The sequence below is a fragment of the Lotus japonicus genome, chromosome 3 (genome assembly GCF_012489685.1).
Source record: "Lotus japonicus ecotype B-129 chromosome 3, LjGifu_v1.2".
Taxonomy (NCBI): domain Eukaryota; kingdom Viridiplantae; phylum Streptophyta; class Magnoliopsida; order Fabales; family Fabaceae; genus Lotus; species Lotus japonicus.
Window position 1 is genome coordinate 6,675,840 of NC_080043.1, and position 19,317 is coordinate 6,695,156.

Genomic DNA, 19,317 nt, shown 5'->3' on the forward strand with positions numbered 1-19,317 from the left:
CATGGATGAATGATTGTTTAGTTATTTACATTGAGAGTGATGTATTCAATAACATTGACTCTAAGTTTATTGTTCAACGATTTCAGAATATGAAATCGCGTAGAGGACAACTATGATTTATATAATTTGTGATGTATAAACATATTACCGTTGTTTTTTAATTATATTTTTATCGATGTGCTCATTTAGAAAATTTGAACCCCCTGACCTAGGGGTCCTGGATCCGCCACTGTATATATATATATATATATCTATATATATATATATCTATATATATATATATATCTATATATATATGCTATTTTGTATAGTGTTTTCTCTCCGTTCCTATTATCATTTTTGTAAGAATTTTTTTTAGCTTCACTCATAAACTGTGATGATGAATTAGTAACATTTATATTGTCCTTTTTAATTACTCTTCACTAGTTGGAGACGCCGTTGTTTCTAGATGAGAATGAAAAGAAATTATAATTCGCAATGTTTTTCAAAGCTTTAGCAGTGGATTTTGATTCCGTCGTTCCCAAATGAGTTTATTCATATATGCTTCTTCTTTTTTCATTCCCCTATCTATTTGGTTGTTGCATGTAAAAAGAATAGACTTTTTCATTTCCTTATACGCTTTTCAAAAATTAACTTGATTTTCTTCTTTTCTGATTAAGTAATAAAAATAATTTATATTATACGTGGGTGAGTTTTAAAATTTATCCCTTTTTTACAATTTTGATTTGAGATTGCTCGATTCACAAATTTAGCAAATTAGATTTCGAAAGAGCCCATAATACACAACCCATAGTTCATTATATTTTCAACTTATTTTTGTTCTTTTTATTCTACTCTCCTTATTTTTATCTTTCCCCTTCATCTTCTTACTCTTCCTCTAGTTTACTTGTAGAAACATCTTTAACAACAAAGATTCGATTAACCTTAATGGCATCATCGATAACTTGTGCATCATGACTTTCATCAGCATTCTCTACTTATGTTGAAGGCACCCCCTGAGAGAGTCAATCCAGTTCAGCTATAAGTCCCCCTTGATCTACTCCCCTTTGTGAATTACGATTTGTAGGAGGTGTGAGTTGGTGCATATTCAGGTCAATAATAGCCTTGAGAGTTTGTAGAGATTCTTTTGGAATTTGATCAGAATTAGAAGAAGTAAGTTGATAAGAAATCGTTAGAGCTTCAAATTTACTTTTTGTTCTTCTCTCATTCTGAACTACACCCTCCGGTCACATATATAAGCAAAAAACACTTTTTAGGTTCATTCATTTAATGAATGTATCTAGTTATTAAAACAACTAGATACATTCATTAAATGAATGAACCTAAAAAGTGTTTTTTGCTTATATATGTGACCGGAGGGTGTACACAGTATCAGGTTCGAGATCAGGATTAGAACCATCAGAAACTTTGAATCTAAAACGCAAACACATACCTATCACGCCAAGGCTTAGGAAGAGAAAAATACCCAACCGCCACTTCCTCCCAAATCTATGATGAAAACCCCTCCACCATCTTAGACGATAAATGAATGTTGGGTATCCGTTGCTAGTGCCCGAAACGCCCAATTGATGAAACCATGCCAGCGACACAGGAAAGGTAACACCTCCCACCCTAACCCCATCAAGACTCTTGATCGTCCTAATAATATACTTCCTTGACGAGAAGTGCTCAAAGACGAAATGAAGCAACCGTCCATCTCTCTCAGGTGTTGAATGAAGTCGTTAACGATCTTTCGAAACTACTCGGATAGTCATTTAACCTAATGATATCTTACCTTCTCCAACATGTCGTCGACCGAAATAATGGTACAATATCGAGTTGCGCTACCATCCCCTCGAAACACCTCATCCTCCTCCTCCACAGGCTCCCCTCCATCATCCTTGCCTCCATTAGGCTTCAGACCAAGCCCAACCAACAAGCCTCGTATGGAGTACTTTTCATTATGTAAATATAAATGCATTCTCTAATTTCATTAAGATGAGATAGATTTCATTTCTTTCTATTACGGTGAATCAAACTTCTTCTCTTTAAACTGCATCAACTTCTTGTTCATATTGATGATTCAATTCCCAAATTCCAACTGTTGTTTGCTTTTCAGTTGTTCCTCGAGATGAATATTTTGGCATTAAGAAATATATACATGTTGTCTATTTGTCATTGAATTGTAATAGAATTATAAATTTTATTTTTGCATGTATATATATCCAAAAATAATATTTTATAAATTATTCTTATATTTGAAATCTTCCACAAATCAACTTACTATGCATAAGCTTCAATGACAAAAAGCATTGATTGGAGGCCAATGTCTTCCGTTGACATACCGTTTACCTATGGAGCTTATATAATTATATAAGACATAAGTCTCTATTCAACAGCAGTACTGTATGATCTCTGCTCTTGAATCTGTACAAAAACTAAGGCATGGGTTGAGTACTATATAAGTATATAGTCTGTTTGACGTTGTGCTATACAAGGCTATGGAGGGTCAAGCTATATCTTTAACTCCAGCAACAAACAAAATGGTAATCATGTAAATGTTGGCATAGTACTACTTGGACAAACATGCTGGCAATATATATTATTCTCTCCATTTAGCTAGCTAGCGAGCTCTTATTTTCTTCATGTGTACCTTGTTGGAGACCATTTTTGAACTCTGAACGGAGAACAAGGCATGCTTACATGTCTCAAAAGGAAATCAAACTTAGAAACCTGATATATGTAATATTGCAATGCGAGACAGAGATATTGTTGAATGTGTCAAACAAATAGTGATCATTAATGGTGCAACCTATGGACATGGTTTAAATCTTGTGGTGATTATGCCTCCACGTGAAGAAGAAAAGAGTGTCAATTAAGACTACGAGGTCAAAGGTTGGGACCCTCCTTTGGCCCAAAAAGTACCACATTCAAGCCAATTTCAGCTGGGATTAGGGGTGGATCAGTTCTGATGGATCTGATGAGTTAAAGGATTCAAACAAAGATAATGTAGTGTGTGTTTGAAAAACTTATCCAGGATCCACGTTTGGCCCCGATTCATGTTTTAAGAAGTAAGAAATAGTTGCTTTTGAATTTCTGGATCCACTTTTGGCCTATATAGATTTAAAACCAAGCACACACATAATCGGTTCAAATTTGGTTAATTAATTGACCCACGTTATGTAAAATCTGAACCAAACTAATTATAATCGATTTGGTTCTTTTTTTAATATGAATCAATTCCATCACACAATTAATTTTATATTTAATATTATATTAATATAACCACAAAGGGTGGCACAGGTGGTGAATGTGAATTTTCTTAAGGGATTTCACCTAGGTTTCTGGCCCGGGTTCGATCCCCTCTGAGGTCAAAAATAAAAACCTTTGTGGCCAGGGATATCACTACCGTACCCCGAGTCAGATTAGTCACGTGGGGCCCCTTTCCCCCGTTTTATTTTTATTTTTATAGGTAAATGTTAGTTGTTAGTAATGTTAGTAAATTAGTTCCTTCATCAGGGTTTGAACCCTGACCCTTCACCCTTCAATACCCTTCATTTCCTTAGCTCACCAAGTGAGCTATATACCCACCCCACACCCTTTTCTCCGTGGCGACGGGTGGCCAAAGGAGAAAAAAAATATTATATTAATATGGATACCTTTTAAAAATTATTATTTAAAAGACCTCAAAGCTAGGTTTTCGATTGACCGAACAACCAAGATCGAATCCTTGATTTGCTCCCGCAATAAACCTGCTGATTCAATTCAAGACATTCTGATCTTCCATAAACATCATTCATGCGCTCTTAGATACTTCTTTTTCTTCATTATTATAATTAATTAAGAGGCTCCGATACATTTATATATCGGTCGTTCTTGTTGTGTAATAGACATATATGCTGATGGTTTTGAAGGAAGAGTAAAGCTTCAAACAAGTCAAGCTATGTCCTCAGACTATTTTGTGAATATTTTCCGCCGATTGCGTGGTACGGTAAAACTTTCCCCAGCTTCAATCTTTGAATTCATTCTCTTTGTTGAGTAAAGATGGTACTTACAAGAATCTAAATCATTAAGGATTAATTTAACCAGTAACCCAAATAAAGAACCTAAATCATTTTCCTATATTTTCTACTACTACACTTCCACTACTCCAACGGTAAGGAGTAATGCTATAGGGTACAAATTAAACCCTGCAAGAAATTACGAAGAAACAACATGAACCCATTCACTGTGTGCTTTGACTAGATTCACTGGCTGGGTAGCGTGAAAGGGGGGATTTGTGACCATCATGTTCCTTCAACTTGTTCCTTCATCTGGTTTCGTCTAATACACATTCTTAATGTCAAGCATAATCCTAAAGTTAAAAAAATGTGTTGCTTAACCCAAGTGTTAATTTAGTTCACTTCAATTTAAAGGGGATGAAATGAAATGCATTTACTAGTGCTGTGTATTCTTAATCATCCGTAGTTTGTAAATGATATGCAATTATTGTCTTGTCCTCTGGGAAACATTTAGCAACAGGAAAGGACATGGTATAGCCTCACCAGGTTAAATTAATTAATGGCCTAATTGCAGCCAAAAAAGAAAAAAAGAAAGGAAAATGTTGAGTAAGTCGGGTTCCTTTCGACCTATTTGACAATTTCCCTTGCAATGTACTATCTTACGTCAATTTTAATTTTCCATGAAGTTTTGAAAGTTGATTTTTTTGTTTATAGCAATCCATCAAAAGTTTGTTTGTCTAATTAACTTTCATACGTTCAGACTATTCTTTTTCTTGCATCTCAATTCTTTATTTTTTTAATTTTCTTCTTATTTAACATCACTCATATTTCTCTCTTTTCTCCCTCATGGCGTGAGTGATATAATATTAATCCGATCTACATATATTTGGTGAATAAATTAATCTATGCCTAACCAAAGATTTAGCCTCAATTTAGATATTTGTTAACACTAGTGCTTCAACAAAAAAAAATTGTTGACACTAACATGTTAATGGACGCTTGCACCTACTTCAAGAAAAATAATGAATGAAATTCTCGTTATAAACCTGGATGAATGTGCTTGTGCTTTTATATTAACTCAATAGGTATCCAAACGTACATACTAAAATAGTAAAATGTGTGGTCCATATTTTTTAATTATTCAGGTTAAAAATGATTAGTGAACACCTCAATAGTGATACACTAAAACACTTCTTGTTTATGAGATTAAAAACTAATTTAATTTGTGGTGATTTTTAATCCTCACATACCAATAATGTTTGAATGTTTATCACTATTGAAGTGTTCACCAATTATTACTTATTTAGGTTTGAACCTTAATTAAGCAGCTAAGAATACACCAATTAATGTGCTGTATCAATACAAGATTAAAAAGCAATGCTAAAGTAGATTTGAAATTTTGAAGGTGAGCGAGCCAAGTTAAAACTTAAAAGGTACTCATATGTCTATGTGGAAACTAGTTATATAAGGAACCTTCCACGGGCAGAATCACATTCATTTTACAATAATGTTTAATCAGTTTGAGAAGACAGAAAACGATGCCTAAGAAAATGTGAGAAAGTACTGGTGCAGTCCTAGTGTTGGACATCCTAATTGACAGCAATATGGCAAGAAAATAACAGCTCGACAAGAGGCAGGTAATCAGTAATCATATGGATGTTAGGGAAAAGTATGCCTCACCTGAATTTTGTTTGCAATATTCCTTTTAATTGAAATAGACTTTGGTAATAGACTTCTAAATAAAGTGAGGTTTTTTTTCCGAGTAATGATACGTACACACCTCATTTTTTAAACACTTCATTTTCACCTATTTTTATTTCTATCTCTCTCCTCTTATCATCTATCACATCTCATACTTTGTCTCTCTTATTTTTTCTTTTCTTCCTATCTCTCTCATCATTCCACCTCTCTTAGAGGTGTGAAAGAATCATTATTGTTTTTTTCCTGCTGATCCTTGTGCAATGGGGTGTGATGAGTACGAGTTTAAGTACTAGAATATGCATTCTCATATGTGTTATCCTTTGTTTGGCTGTGGAGAGAAAGAGATGAAAATAAAGTAAATTTTATAGGCTGTTTAATGTGATAGAAAGAAAAGAGAAAAAAATAAAAGGGCGCTGAGAAAAACTTATTTTTTGTGTTAACATATATTTTACAGTTAAAAACACTACTCCCTGAAGGTTTAAGATAGTCAATACTAGTTAAATACGGAGAAAAAAAAACAGAAGCATATTCTCTCCCCTCCTTAATTTGGTGATCGGAGACCCAAAAATGATTGGCGAAGTCAACCTCCCTCTTCTCCCACCAAACAAGGTTGATTCTTGATAACACCACAAGTGCACAGTACTATTGCAGAAGTAAAATATCCATCCCATGAGGACTAACTAACTACTAGCATATTTACTTTATTAATTATTTAAGTAATACAATTGTTGAATTAATTGGTTGCTTAAAAACTTAAATTGAAATGTATACTCTCCGAGTTTGATAACTCCAAACCCAGGCCGAGCACAAGCCCCATCACCTCCCCCAACATTAAAGCGTAATCATAATTGTCCCAACTATGAGGGCGTTCGTAACCCTCACCTAAGTTAATGGTGCCGCCCCATTCAATAAGTCAATGATGACACTTAATAACATCATCAATGTGTCATGAAAGCCACCAAAAACCCTAACAGTCCAAGATGAGTCTTTATAAAGGGGTTTTGGCCCAACTCTGAAAGCATTTTCACATATTAAGAATTTTGGCCCATAAGTATAATGTCCTGATTTTCGAGTGCTTACTTTAGTAACCTTTTTAATGAAAAGAAATGATGGTTGTCTTTTAATAATCATAAAAAATGTAGGTAAACTTTTTTTCGTTTCTTAGAACATTGATGAAACCACGATAGTCATAATACCCATGATTGCCACATATAAAAGTACTGTAACATCAGCAACGTACAAATGTCGCTCGCTAGCGAACTAGTACTAGTACACGAAAGTGACACCCTCGAATGAGTCCCCATCATCATTAGCGTCTCCCATCGCTATCATCTGAAGTCTTCCCCGAAGAAGAATCATCATCTAGTGGAGACGCCCAAGGTACATCCACAGAGAAAGAAGTGTAAGGGTTAATTTCTTAAAAGAGTTTATCATAGGAGTATAACAGTGAAATAAAATTATTACATATCAAATAGATTAGGCAATAAGTATAGATCATACAATATATCACATACTCTAGACATCCCAATTCACATTCACTCATTTTGTTCCCTTAAGCACGTATCACATAATACCTACTCAGAGTCGCACATAAACGGTCAACTCAAAGTCAAGAATAAATATACAATCACATATAGGCAACCACCTCAGAGTTAGTTTAAATGTTATTCTCATGCTCATGCAAATACTCACAACAACCCGTATAAAACGCCAACACCAAAATGGAAGGCGGGACAATCAGTCAATCTCTAGTTTGATAGCCTATGCTATCAACCCCACTGGTGAATGCCACTTAACACAGACATGCATGTCTTGTATGACGTTCTTAATGCAAATGATCAGAACGGAAACATAAGACACGTTTTCTGAAAAATTTTATGCCTTGCGTGATGTTAATGTGGTTGTATATGTGCAACTCTATTTGTGCCATATATGTATAATTGACGGGTCGTTATGAGTAGTTGTGGGTGGATTGTGCAGAGCACATGATTATGATGTGACTTATTTATTTATAGGGTTAAAGGTCATATTAGTCCCTGTATTTGTAAAAACGTTTGATTTTGGTCCCTCCGTAAAAAAACCGCCAGTAATTGTATTATAAACCGCCGGTAACTATACAAAAAACCGCCACTAATCATCATTTTTTAGTTAAGGGACCAAAATCAAACACTTTTACAAACACAGGGACTAATATAACTGTGAGACCCAAGTTTTTAAGTTTGGAATAAATCGAATAAAATTCCTTTTCACGACTAATTTGATGTAACGTGAAGGAAAAACCTGAACAAGTGTTGATTGAATGGAATAAAGTTGTGAAGGAGAAAGTTCAGGAAAAAGCTAAGGATTGCATCAAAGTCGATAAAGGTTATAGCACGGTTAGTATTCGCTTTAACCTAGGTCAAGAACGCTAGGAAATAGCTAATTTACGTTTTAGGACACGATGGAACCTAATTCCAAAAATCTTCAGGGAAATGTTAGAATTTTTCTTACTTGTCTATAAACAAACGTTTCGATACGAAACCCTGGAATGTACGAACGTCAAATTCCAATACTCGGAAGTTTGCCGAAACCGAATCACTGATAGTTCAAAACCCTAAAATCGACGGACGATGAAGACTTTTTCTATTCGGAGCTTCAAATAAAGATTTCATCCGCGTACGCCCACTCTAATCGACGTTCCAAATCTTTCTTCAGAAGGAAGTTTCTGCATCCGAGGTCAAAATCATAAAGTGCATAAAGTGCATTTTAAGCCGGTACACATTAAAAAACAAGCCTCGAAAACCAAAAATCATACTGATATTTCTTTGGAGAATTAGAAGATTCAGCGGGAAGAATATCGTGTCTAAAATACGTTGGAATCAGTAGGAAAAATCGGAATCGCGAAATTCTCATTTTTCCGCATTTCCCATTTCCTATATATAGTATGAAAAATGAAAAAAAAAAACAAAAAAATCCCAAAACACACACACGGCCGAGAGCTCTTGGAGGAAAGGAGGAAAAGTGATTTTTTCCAATTCTTGACCGATCGTCGTTCCGTTCGTTGCTACGCGTAGGCCTCGAGGTACTGATGCTATTCCTTACTTCTGAGCGTCAATTCTGTCGCTTTTCGCTATGTCTTTCTGTGCTCAAAGTTTTGAGCTTTTTGTAAAACTGTCCAAATAAGCTGATTTTGGTGTCTAAACTTATTGCCTACGTACTCTAGAGCGTGAATATCCGGTTGTTTTCTGCTGAATGTCGCCGAAATGCCGCCGGGATCAATTTCTGTTGGAAAAACCCATTTTTGGGTAAAGTTCCGTTCTTTAAGCTGAAAACTCTCGACTGAGCTTAGCTTTAGTAGGATTAGTTGTTATAAATGTCGTTAGGATCGACCCCATCTAATTTGTTTTTCGAAATTCTGATTTTGAGTTTTCGAGCTAAAAATATTGACCAAAATACCCCTGCGACAGTTTTCGATCCGATAATTTTTCTGAGAGTTTCCCTGGCCTAGATATCGCCTAAGAATACCTAGGAATTGATTTAGATCGAAGAAAAAGTTCGAAAACCCTATTTTCCATAGTGGCCGAAACCTATTTGCTTAGGTACCGTGTCCAAAAATATTTTTTGGGTCTCTATGACCTGAGCCATTGCGTAGCTCTTTCAATTGTCAAAATTTTGGCGCCGGTTTCGTGTCATTCTGAGTTCTGTAGCTCGAGTTATGCACGTTTTGGTGAATAAAGTGTTTTTGTACAAAACTTGAATCGAGTCAAAACTCATCCATTCGGGGAAAGCCCTTCCATTCGTGCCTAAATGTTGTACTCTGAAGCTTCTTGAGCTTTGTCTAACATTAGTTAGGATTGTTTCGACTGTATCGACTTGGTTTGATTCATTATTGCTTTGTTGCTCAAAGGTTCGATTGTGGAAACTTTGGGATTGACTGAACAAGCTTGTGAGCGAGACCTGCACCGCGAGACTAGAACAACTCGAGGTTAGGGCAACTTACTTACTAGCTATTGATTTATAGGCGTCGATAAATTCGACTTGAATATTGCTTGATATTGAATGTTGTTTATCGTTTTGAACTGGAAAATGTTTTCTGGAGGCTTCGGCCGAGTGAACTTATATGAGACGTGTGTCTCCGTTTTCTGAGAGGCTTCGGCCGTTTACTGGTTTCTTTATTACTGCTTCCTAGTGGATAGGACAGGGTTATGCTTTACCGCAATTACTTAATTCACATGCCATACTTGCTAAGTGATTAATTGGTTAATCTTAGGCTATGTGAATACTTGTGCACATTATTCTGGAACATGCAATTATTATTGGAAAATGCTGACCATATTGTGCAACTTATAACGGTTATTCGTGGACTAACCAAATGTGAGGAATAACAATTAGTTATGCCCCGTTGGTGGCGAACTCTTAAAGGTTTATTTCGATAGGACGAACTGAGGTTCATGCTCTTGTCTTCTTTTGTGGTTTCAAGACCTTCTCATGGGAATTTGGGGATATCGGGATCTTTTGAACTTATAGTTTTGGAAAGAAAATATTTTCATAAGAAATTCCATAATGCTTTAAACAACATTCAAACTCTTTTAATTAAATGTTAAGGATCTCAAGTGAACTTCTAGGATTTGGATATTAGTTTTGGAAAATGAGAAGTGTCGCCGAATCGAAGTTTTGGGGAAGCTCATAAGTTTCTGAGTATGCTTATACTCTTCCGCTCGCTGAGCAGTTTTTGACCATCGAAATTTGATGAGTCAGATGACCCATAAGTCATCAAAAGTGATTGCACTCCTTTCATAATTAATTGTCTTTTGTCGCCGAATCGACATTTACCTTAGGGTACAATAGTATATACCTTCGGGTACAGTATATCTATATGCCTTCGGGTACAGTATATACCTTCGGGTACAGTATATCTATATGCCTTCGGGTACAGTATATACCTTCGGGTACAGTATATCTATATGCCTTCGGGTACAGTATATCTATATGCCTTCGGGTACAGTATATACCTTCGGGTACAGTATATCTATATGCCTTCGGGTACAGTATATGCCTTCGGGTACCTCGGGCATTTGATGGGGGATATGATCGACCGTATGGTTAGGATCGACCTGTTGATGTCAGGCATAACGGAGGGAAAAGTCGACCCACAGGGTTAGGACTGATCCGGCTATGTCAAGGTTGTAAGTGACACTCGAGGGTTATGGTCGACACAATGCCAGTGTTAGGACCGACTCGATCGTGCCCAGCCTATTCCTTCCGGAACCTTTTGAATTGACGTTGCATTGATATGACATGCACTCTAACTATATTGGTTCAGATCTTGATGACTTGATGTTGATAAACATCGTTATGAGTTTTTGATGATTTGATATTAGTGAACATCGTTATGTTATTTGTTGAATTGTTGAGATATTGAATATTGTGTTGTTACTAGAGATTAGATAACATGCCATGTATATACCTTAGGGTAGACAATGCAGAACTTATATGTATATATACAACATATATATATACCCCCTTTATCGCATGTTGGTTGTAATATCTATTTTATTCCGTGAGTTGACCCTCGCACCTTGGCTTTGTTTGTATGTTTGTGTTTGGGCGGTCGGCCTGCTGCCAGGCGTCCGTCAGTCGATTCGTGATGACTCGTCACTCGAGAAGGACCAGGAGCGAAATGACTATTACTGAAGCTTTCGACGAGGACCCGGACTTCATGCCTGATCGAGGAAGGGTCGATGATAGTAGTATAGGGTATGAGTGTTTAGAAGCCTACTAAGGTTGAGTGTTAGTGTCATAGCTCTGATTCGTCATTTGTACTTTTGGGACCGGGTAGTTTCCGACAGGTTGCTTTCGGTGTGGTTCTCCATAGATGGGAATCGCATGGAGTAGTCGGACGTAGGAAGTCTTTTTGGAAGCCGTTTTGGGCTGACTTACTTTTCGGAGGACTGTATTTATAAAACTTATGACTCTATTTATGAGTCGCACTTGTTTGCCTGCGGGTACTACTTTCAGTTACTTGGTGTTACTTGTCGTCACTTGAGGATACTCGTGATGATGCTTTTAGTTGCAGCGAGGGCTGTGCTTGTAATGTATATTAATCGCTGTTAATCGCGATTGGGGTTGAGTCTTTATTTCGACAAGTATTTTTATTTAAGCAAATAAATAAAAAAAATATACCTGTTTTTCCGCTTTATTTTACTTTTGGTTACTAAAGTGACGCCACCGAAATCGGGGTGTTACAATAACCATTAACCCTTATTTATATCATGTATGACCTATCTATCTATATTTTATTACTGTATTATCCTATGCTCTTGAGAAGTTTATTTCAAGAAGTTGACCCTTGCACTCTTTTCTGTAGATGTTCTTGGGGCGTCATCCACAGGTGGTGGCGTATGTTTCAGGGACGAGTTCCTGACGTTAGTAATGGAAGGCTCGAGCAAAGAGAAAGTTTTGTCCATGACTTGTCGGTGCTTGAGCACAATTTGCTTGTATACAACTCGTATGTGTTATTGGTTGTAATAGTTTTTATTTCGAAGCATGAGTTATATGCAATGCATGAGTTCAAGAGCATGTTTTGGAAAAGGAAAAACAAAATATACCTCCATTTTATAATTTTGAAAGATAATCAACATGTTTAATTCACTATTAAATCACCACGATTACCCCTTGAAGCATGGGCGGACCCACGTTGTGGCTGGGTGTGGCTATAGCCACACCAGTTTTTTTAATTTTTTTTTGTTAATATCGTATATAGCGGCGGTTCTGGATCCGCCACTAAAAGTTTTGTGTTTATGTATGGTGACAGTCGAAAGCGCCGCCATAGCTTAATAAGTAAAAGAATCAAAATTCATGCTTAACATCAAATTAGAATGCGGTTTTCTTTCTTTCTTTCTTCCATTGCTGCTTTTCGGCATTCATCAACTTAAAACCCTTTTCCCCAAAAATTGAAAACCCACCAATCTTCACCTTCCTAAATTTCTCATCGCATTGAGAACCCTGATTACCGCACCAATCAACCACAGTTCAAGAGGAAATTCAATTGATTCATTGTCTCTCAGGTAAATCAACTTCGTAATTCACCTTACTACGCTACACACAATTCATGTTGGACGATCTTTTCCTATTTCTATTTTTTTTTTAATTTTCAATTTTTAAAGATTTTTTTTTTGTTTATGAACTCGTTGCATGCATTGAGTTGGATCGATTGTTTGGGGTGAGAATTTTCGCTTGTGAACTCAGCAGATCTGAGTTCTTTGATGGAACCATGTTGGGTTTGGAGCTACCTCAGTTCGTTTTTGTTGATGAGTTTTCCTGTTTTGATTGTTGATTCGTGTCTGCAAACTTTGGAATGTTAAATTAGCAGCATTGTAATGTTTTTTCCCAAAAAAACAAAATTTATCCTTTTTATTGCACAAATTAGTCTTAACTTTTCATGATTGAATAAACTTTTGTGCTTTTCATGTGAGATTATAGTGCTTATTGCTTGCTACCTAATATAATTTCTACTTTGTATTTTAGTATATAATTTCTTTTATGTTTAGCCACACTGATATACTCCCTCCGTCCCTAATTATAAGCTAAAGTTGTAAAAATCACACTTATTAAGAAAGCCTTAATTGATGCATTGGTTTTCAAAAAAAATGTACAACTTTCTATGTTTACCCCTATTTATGATAACACTTTTTCATCATTGTACTACTAATGGTGGTGCTCCACTACCAATAAATGCAAGGGTGAATATGGAAAGAAATATTAACTTTTGCAAGGTTAGCTTATATTTAGTGACACAAAAAAGTCTCAATATTAGCTTATAAGTAGGGACAGAGGGAGTATAATGTCTGGATCCGCTACTTTCTTAAAGTCGAGACGTTACATAGACAACCTCAAAATAAAAAAGGAGAAGTGAGAGTAAGGGTAAAATATGTGAAAAGATATGGTTACATTGCATGGAGGAAGGGAAAGATCGTATCCATATTGTACCATGTCAATGGTATTATCAATTTTAGTTTGTCCAAATCTGACAAGGGCACCCCACTTGCACAACCCCCATCCAACCCAGGAACTCGCCTCAGGCATTGGACATGTGTCACTGGATAACTGCTACCTGCCCTTTGCAGCTGTGTTAGCTGCGTAATTGCATCAAATTTGTTAAGTCGAATCAAATGGGTGTGGATGGATGATGAGAGAGTCCAAAGTGGTGGCAACTCAAGACTGAGAACGTGTTTCGGTGAGGGAAAGCCTGACATGGACGTTGACCCCTTGTACGGGTTGTCTCACATATACATGCTTTTTTTATACATTAAAATGCTATACTTTGATTGGAAAACAAAAAGGATAGAGAAGAAATAATGTTTAAATTACTTGTCAATACAAGTTAAAAGAAATTGAAAAATTATAAGTCTTGTAAATTTATAAATTTATGCCTGAGCCTGACGTAGACTATAAACATAAGACCTTAGAAATGTCTGACTTATTCTCCCCTTATTCTCAAGGATTGGAAGAATGACACTACATCTCATTCTTATCTAAAATCTACGTTACACCTCATTTTAGAGACAAAATTTGGGAATGGAAAAACATTTGTCGCTAATGATAGTTATAATTTCAATTGTTAATCTTGAATTTGAAAAAAATTAATTAAGTATAGTTCACTTGCATTACTATTTACTAATGTTCAAGGAGTATATTGACTATGTTTGGCACGCCTAGCTGATAAGCTAGCTGAAAGCTGAAAAACTAGCTGAAAGCTTATAAGCTAGCTGAAAGCTGATAAGATAGCTGATAGCTGAAAGCTGAAAAGTTGTGTGATTGAAACAAAAACGTTTGGTAAAACTAACTGTTGTACAAGCTGAAACTGTAAAAATGACATAAAAGGACATAGTTGGATAAATTTTTTTATTTTTTATATTTTACATTACTTTATTTTCACATTAATGATATTAATATTAAATTATTATAACTTTAAATATTTTAATTTCACTCAAGTTATTTATCATCTTAAAAATATAATATTAATTTTTACTTATTTATTTTCTATATTTTTATTGAATTAAATATAATAAAACATATAAGGCTAAAGGTGGAATTTTAATAAAATAATAAGGATAAAAAAAAGAATAATTTTAATAAGCTATAAGCTTTAAGCTATAAGCTACCTCAATTAGCTTATAGCTTAAAGCTTTAAGCTACTAGAATAAGCTCATTTACCAAACAATTTTAAAGAGCTTTTAAGCTAGTCAAATAAGCTTTAAGCTAGTCAAATAAGTTATAAGCTACCTGAAATGACATGCCAAACATAGCCATTGTAGGTGATGAATTTGAAAGTTTATTCGAGAAACTTTTGACCATGGATATTTTTGATCTCTCCATTTATTAAATGCTCATATCTCTGGTTCCAAAAGTCAATGCTCCTTCTGATTTTCAAGACCTTAGATCAATTTTCTTGTGCAACATCCTTTACAAGCTCATTACTAAGATCGTAGTTCACATATTATGAACTTTTTAAAAGGAGCTCGTGGGTCTATTTCAAAGTAGTTATATCCCTGGTTGGGGACTAGTGATATTCCCATCTTTATGCAAGAGCTTGTTCATTTTTTTGCTTTAACAGAACACTTTTTACAGAAAAGTTCTCTTCCAAAGGAAACCAACATCAAAGAAAGAAGAGTCGTCACGCATTTGTAGTCATTGCTAACCAAGCTATAAATAATGAAGAGAATTAGGTCATGTAAATATCTTTCACCAAAAGGTAACACATAAGAAATGTGAAAGTATAAGACATGAAGTAGCTGAAGATCACACCGTCCAAGCTGATCATGGCCATTAGAAATTTTTCCATACACACTTAAACAACTAAGCAAGCTGAATTCAACACCCATTATTATTAATTTTGCATGAACTAGGCGATAATTGCATACTACCTCTAAGCATGAAAATCATTCTCATTCATCAGTTCTAAATGCATTTTGTTTTTGTCAAGGTTTTTTTTTTTCCAAATTGGTCAAGGTTCTAAATGCATTACTTGGTTGGAAGTTGGGGAACAGCTTGGATTTAGTAATATGGATCACAAAGACTATAGATTCTGGCCCAGAAAATTCATAGAAAAAAACACTTGATTGAAAGAAGGCAAAAAACCATTGCTTACACAATTACAGCAACAGACTCAAGAGAGCTTCTTCCAACAAGTACTGCAACACTATAGTCAGCTCAAAGTATATTACTTTGCTTTGTCAGTTAAGGCTACAAGTGATTTGAGCACTCCTGGACTTATCTTGTCAGCAAGAACACCTGTCTCCGAAATAAGGTAAGTTTTTTCTTTCACGGTGCTCTGAAGTTTCTTCGCCTCAAAGTCAAGCTGTGCTTGATCTGTAATTACATTGTTGGTAAGAAGAAGATACCACCATTTGTCAATAGAAATCAGGTTTTAAATAAAAAGAAAGGGCATATCGCTATAGTTCAAACATAGGGCTTTCACAAAGATAATAATGATTAATAAAAGAACTGAACTAAAATAACCAGTCCCATTAGAACTTCAGAATAATAATTTGATGCACAATGATGACCCATGCTCAATCATTTGATTAATGTATGACCCATATTATACTAACAATTCAGATTTAATACACTAACTAAAATGCCTCCGACTGTTCTTATACTAACAATTCAGATTTAATTCCAGACAAAAGAATCACTCTTTAAGTGGGCATTTGAAAAGCTAAACAGTGCAGTAGAAAACCATATTTAGGTAAAATTATATTCATTGTCAGCATTTCAGGGCATGTAATCACATGAAGAAATTGATCACTAGAATCAGGTGGAACCAATATGCAGCAAGACAGACATTTAAATAAATTAAAAATGATTTACAATAAAAAAATATAGAAATATTGAAAATATCAGAGACACACGATTGCATCTGCATATCATTTTTCATATCAAATAGGAGAATGGCTAATAATCCATACTCCAAACTAACGCACATAACCTAGTTGTCTTTACATTTGTATTGTATGAAAAACATGAGGGGGGAAATCATCTCACAAATTCCAAAATTTCACTGAAGCAAAGATGTTAAAAATGGATGATTGCAGATGATTACCGAACACAATTACTGTAGAATTTCCACAAACGAAGAAGTATAGCTATTTAGCTAAGCAAGCAATTTGCCCCCAACACATGAAAAAAGACAACTGACATGGCCATACATATACAGAATATTTCTTACTTTCTTTTTCTCATTGTTATTACTCCCTCCGTTCCTTATTATAAGACCCCTTATTGTGAGACAAAAAGGGGTCTTATAATAAGGGACAGAGGGAGTAGCTTTTTACAGTTAGAGGCTAGGGTGGGAAGAAATGAATGAAGCACCTGTTTCCAATATAGTATGAACAGCATGAAATGGAATTCTGGCAAAAAGATCAGTTCCTGGAAACATCATCCACGTCTGTTCAGAAGAGTCATGGTTGCCGCAGGTGGTACACACCTCTTGCACCAAAGGTCTTGAGTTGGTCCCTGCAACTCCCTTCATTATTGATTCAAAAGGAGATGGAACACTACTCTTTGTTGTCCGAGCCTTTTTCCTTAATACGGTAAGTGCTTCTCTGTTCCCATTTCTCAATTTATCATTCTCAACCAGCTGTATGTATGTTTATCAATAAGGAAATTTGCATTATCCCACTTAATTTCATAGAAAGATATTACACAAGGGATACAGTAGAAGAAAAATAAATAGTCTTCATTGACATAATGAACAAAACATTTCTTGATTGATAGTATTGAATTGAAGGTCGTCAAGGAAAAAACATAGTAATATGGAAATTATATTGATTTTAAGTAATTAGATACCCCATACCTGTGCGCCTAAACTGATAGGGATTACGGGAGATAAAGGGTGACATAGAAGAATGCTTTGGTGTGATATGATATGCAACAGATTTTACTCAGTTTTAATGAATTTTATAACTTATTTAGTTAGTAAGTATTTGTACCAGCATCAATCATTTTCAATTCGAAATTTTTGAATTACCTGATGTCGGGCTAAAAGAAGATGTTCAGCTTCCACTTCCACTTCTGTCAACGTTGTTTGGAATTGTTTCATCGTCTCATCCATATTTTACACAAGAAACTGCTGGAAAGTTGTAATAAAATATTATCTTGAGAACTTTGTGCAAAATAATGTCACAACCGACAAGCATTAAGTTGATACCCATGGGAAAAATAATGTTTTTGTTTAGAACACCTATGGAATATAAATGAAAACCAAATATAAGGCCTAAAAAACAATGTTTTCAAATTTTGCGGTACTGCTACACCTGCTACACGGTGAAGTCAGTTTTCAGTGGAATCGTGTAGGATCGCAGAGCTGGGTCGTTGAATAATGGTATCTCCCCTACACGCACGATGTCATGAAGTCTCATTTGTTTAGACAACTTTTTAACAAAGTAAAAACCCCTAAACTTAGTCTTGAAGTCGAAACACAAACATCATTGTCAAAGTCATGATTTTTATTCTTAGATCACCTTCTACAACCTCAACAAAAATTAATTAAATCGAATAATAACAGCGGTAGTTTTATGCATGTCCTCTTCACAGTTGAAGGAATATAACCCATCAAAGCTCCTGGTTCTCACTTATAAAAATTCCAGAACCTAAATCTAAATGAAATTTGGGTCTGTGCAACACTCTTAGGCATGGAAGTTTCAGTTTCAACATACTTATCCAATTAAAATTTCAGCAGTAAACAATTACCTATCTAGAATCTTTCAACACAATGATACAAGAATCTAAGCTCTAACCATGCATGATTAGAAATCAACTGAACCTCCATTACAAAGGCATAATTTCAAATTTTTTTAAGCCAATTGAATCAGTTAACACTACCATTCATAAAAAACCAAAAAAATTAACAAAATCCAACATTCAGAAATAGCGTTTTCAGCTAGGAGTGCACCGAAACCCTATTCTCCTTCATCGAACACCATAACAGAAACATGCAAAGAAATCATAGTACAGTCCAAATCCTAAAATTGAATGAAAAGTTTCATGTTTTTCAAAAGGAAACACCAATGAATGATTCAGTAAACATTGCAAAAGAAAGTAAGAAACATACCAGCACAACACAACCTTGCTCAAACCAAATAATGATTTGTTCTGCTAATTCTCCTCTTCAATTCAATGTTTGTTGTTTCTCTCTCTTTGCTTTTGCTTTTGCTTCAGCTAAGTAGAAAACTTGAGGTTGATTAATGGGATGATGATTACACAGGAGTATGAACTGAAAGTCAAGCCCAATTTGGAGGCACAAAAATCCTAAGAATCTGACCTATTGGGCCCTTTTTTATTTGTTGGGCCCTAAAACATCACAGCATATTCTTAAAAAAAAAATCATATAAGAGTGCCATTAAAATCAATGATTCACCCAAGATGGTGTTAAATCACCCATTTAACCTTGATGGGTAATTTAGAAAGCCTAATTTTTTTTCCAGTGTATCGAAAAGATAAATTGTACCATCCTAAAGATTGATTCCTAAACCTCCTTACAAAACTCACATGTCTCGTAACTCTTATCACTTAAATTATCATTTGTGTGGTATATAAAACCTAAATTTGATATAGAAAACTAAACTCATTTCATTAGAAAAAAGATTATGTTGAC

At 35.2% G+C, this 19,317-nt stretch overlaps 1 protein-coding gene across 2 annotated transcripts; it reads right to left on the bottom strand.

Moving 5' to 3' along the window:
- Nucleotides 1-15,384: 15,384 nt before the first annotated feature.
- LOC130749683 (uncharacterized) lies at nt 15,385-18,919 on the bottom strand. 2 transcript variants are annotated; one of them, XM_057603058.1, is made up of 4 exons: nt 18,775-18,919; nt 17,692-17,790; nt 17,034-17,301; nt 15,385-16,031 (listed from the first exon to the last, which is right to left on the bottom strand). In XM_057603058.1, exons 2-4 carry the CDS (start codon nt 17,773-17,775, stop codon nt 15,883-15,885), a joined length of 501 nt encoding a protein of 166 aa, XP_057459041.1. In that variant the 5' UTR covers nt 17,776-17,790; nt 18,775-18,919; the 3' UTR covers nt 15,385-15,882. The 2 variants fall into 2 exon arrangements, with proteins under 2 accessions (XP_057459041.1, XP_057459040.1); XM_057603057.1 differs by having other exon boundaries at nt 17,692-17,793.
- Between the last annotated feature and the right edge of the window lie 398 nt (nt 18,920-19,317).

Coding starts and splice junctions, on each gene's coding strand:
- LOC130749683 (XM_057603058.1), bottom strand. CDS start 17,775: ATGGATGAGACGATGAAACAATTCCAAACAACGTTGACAGAAGTGGAA. Junction 17,302..17,691: donor TTCTTTTAGCCCGACATCAG/GTAATTCAAAAA, acceptor ACATACATACAG/CTGGTTGAGAATGATAAATT. Junction 16,032..17,033: donor TCATACTATATTGGAAACAG/GTGCTTCATTCA, acceptor ATGTAATTACAG/ATCAAGCACAGCTTGACTTT.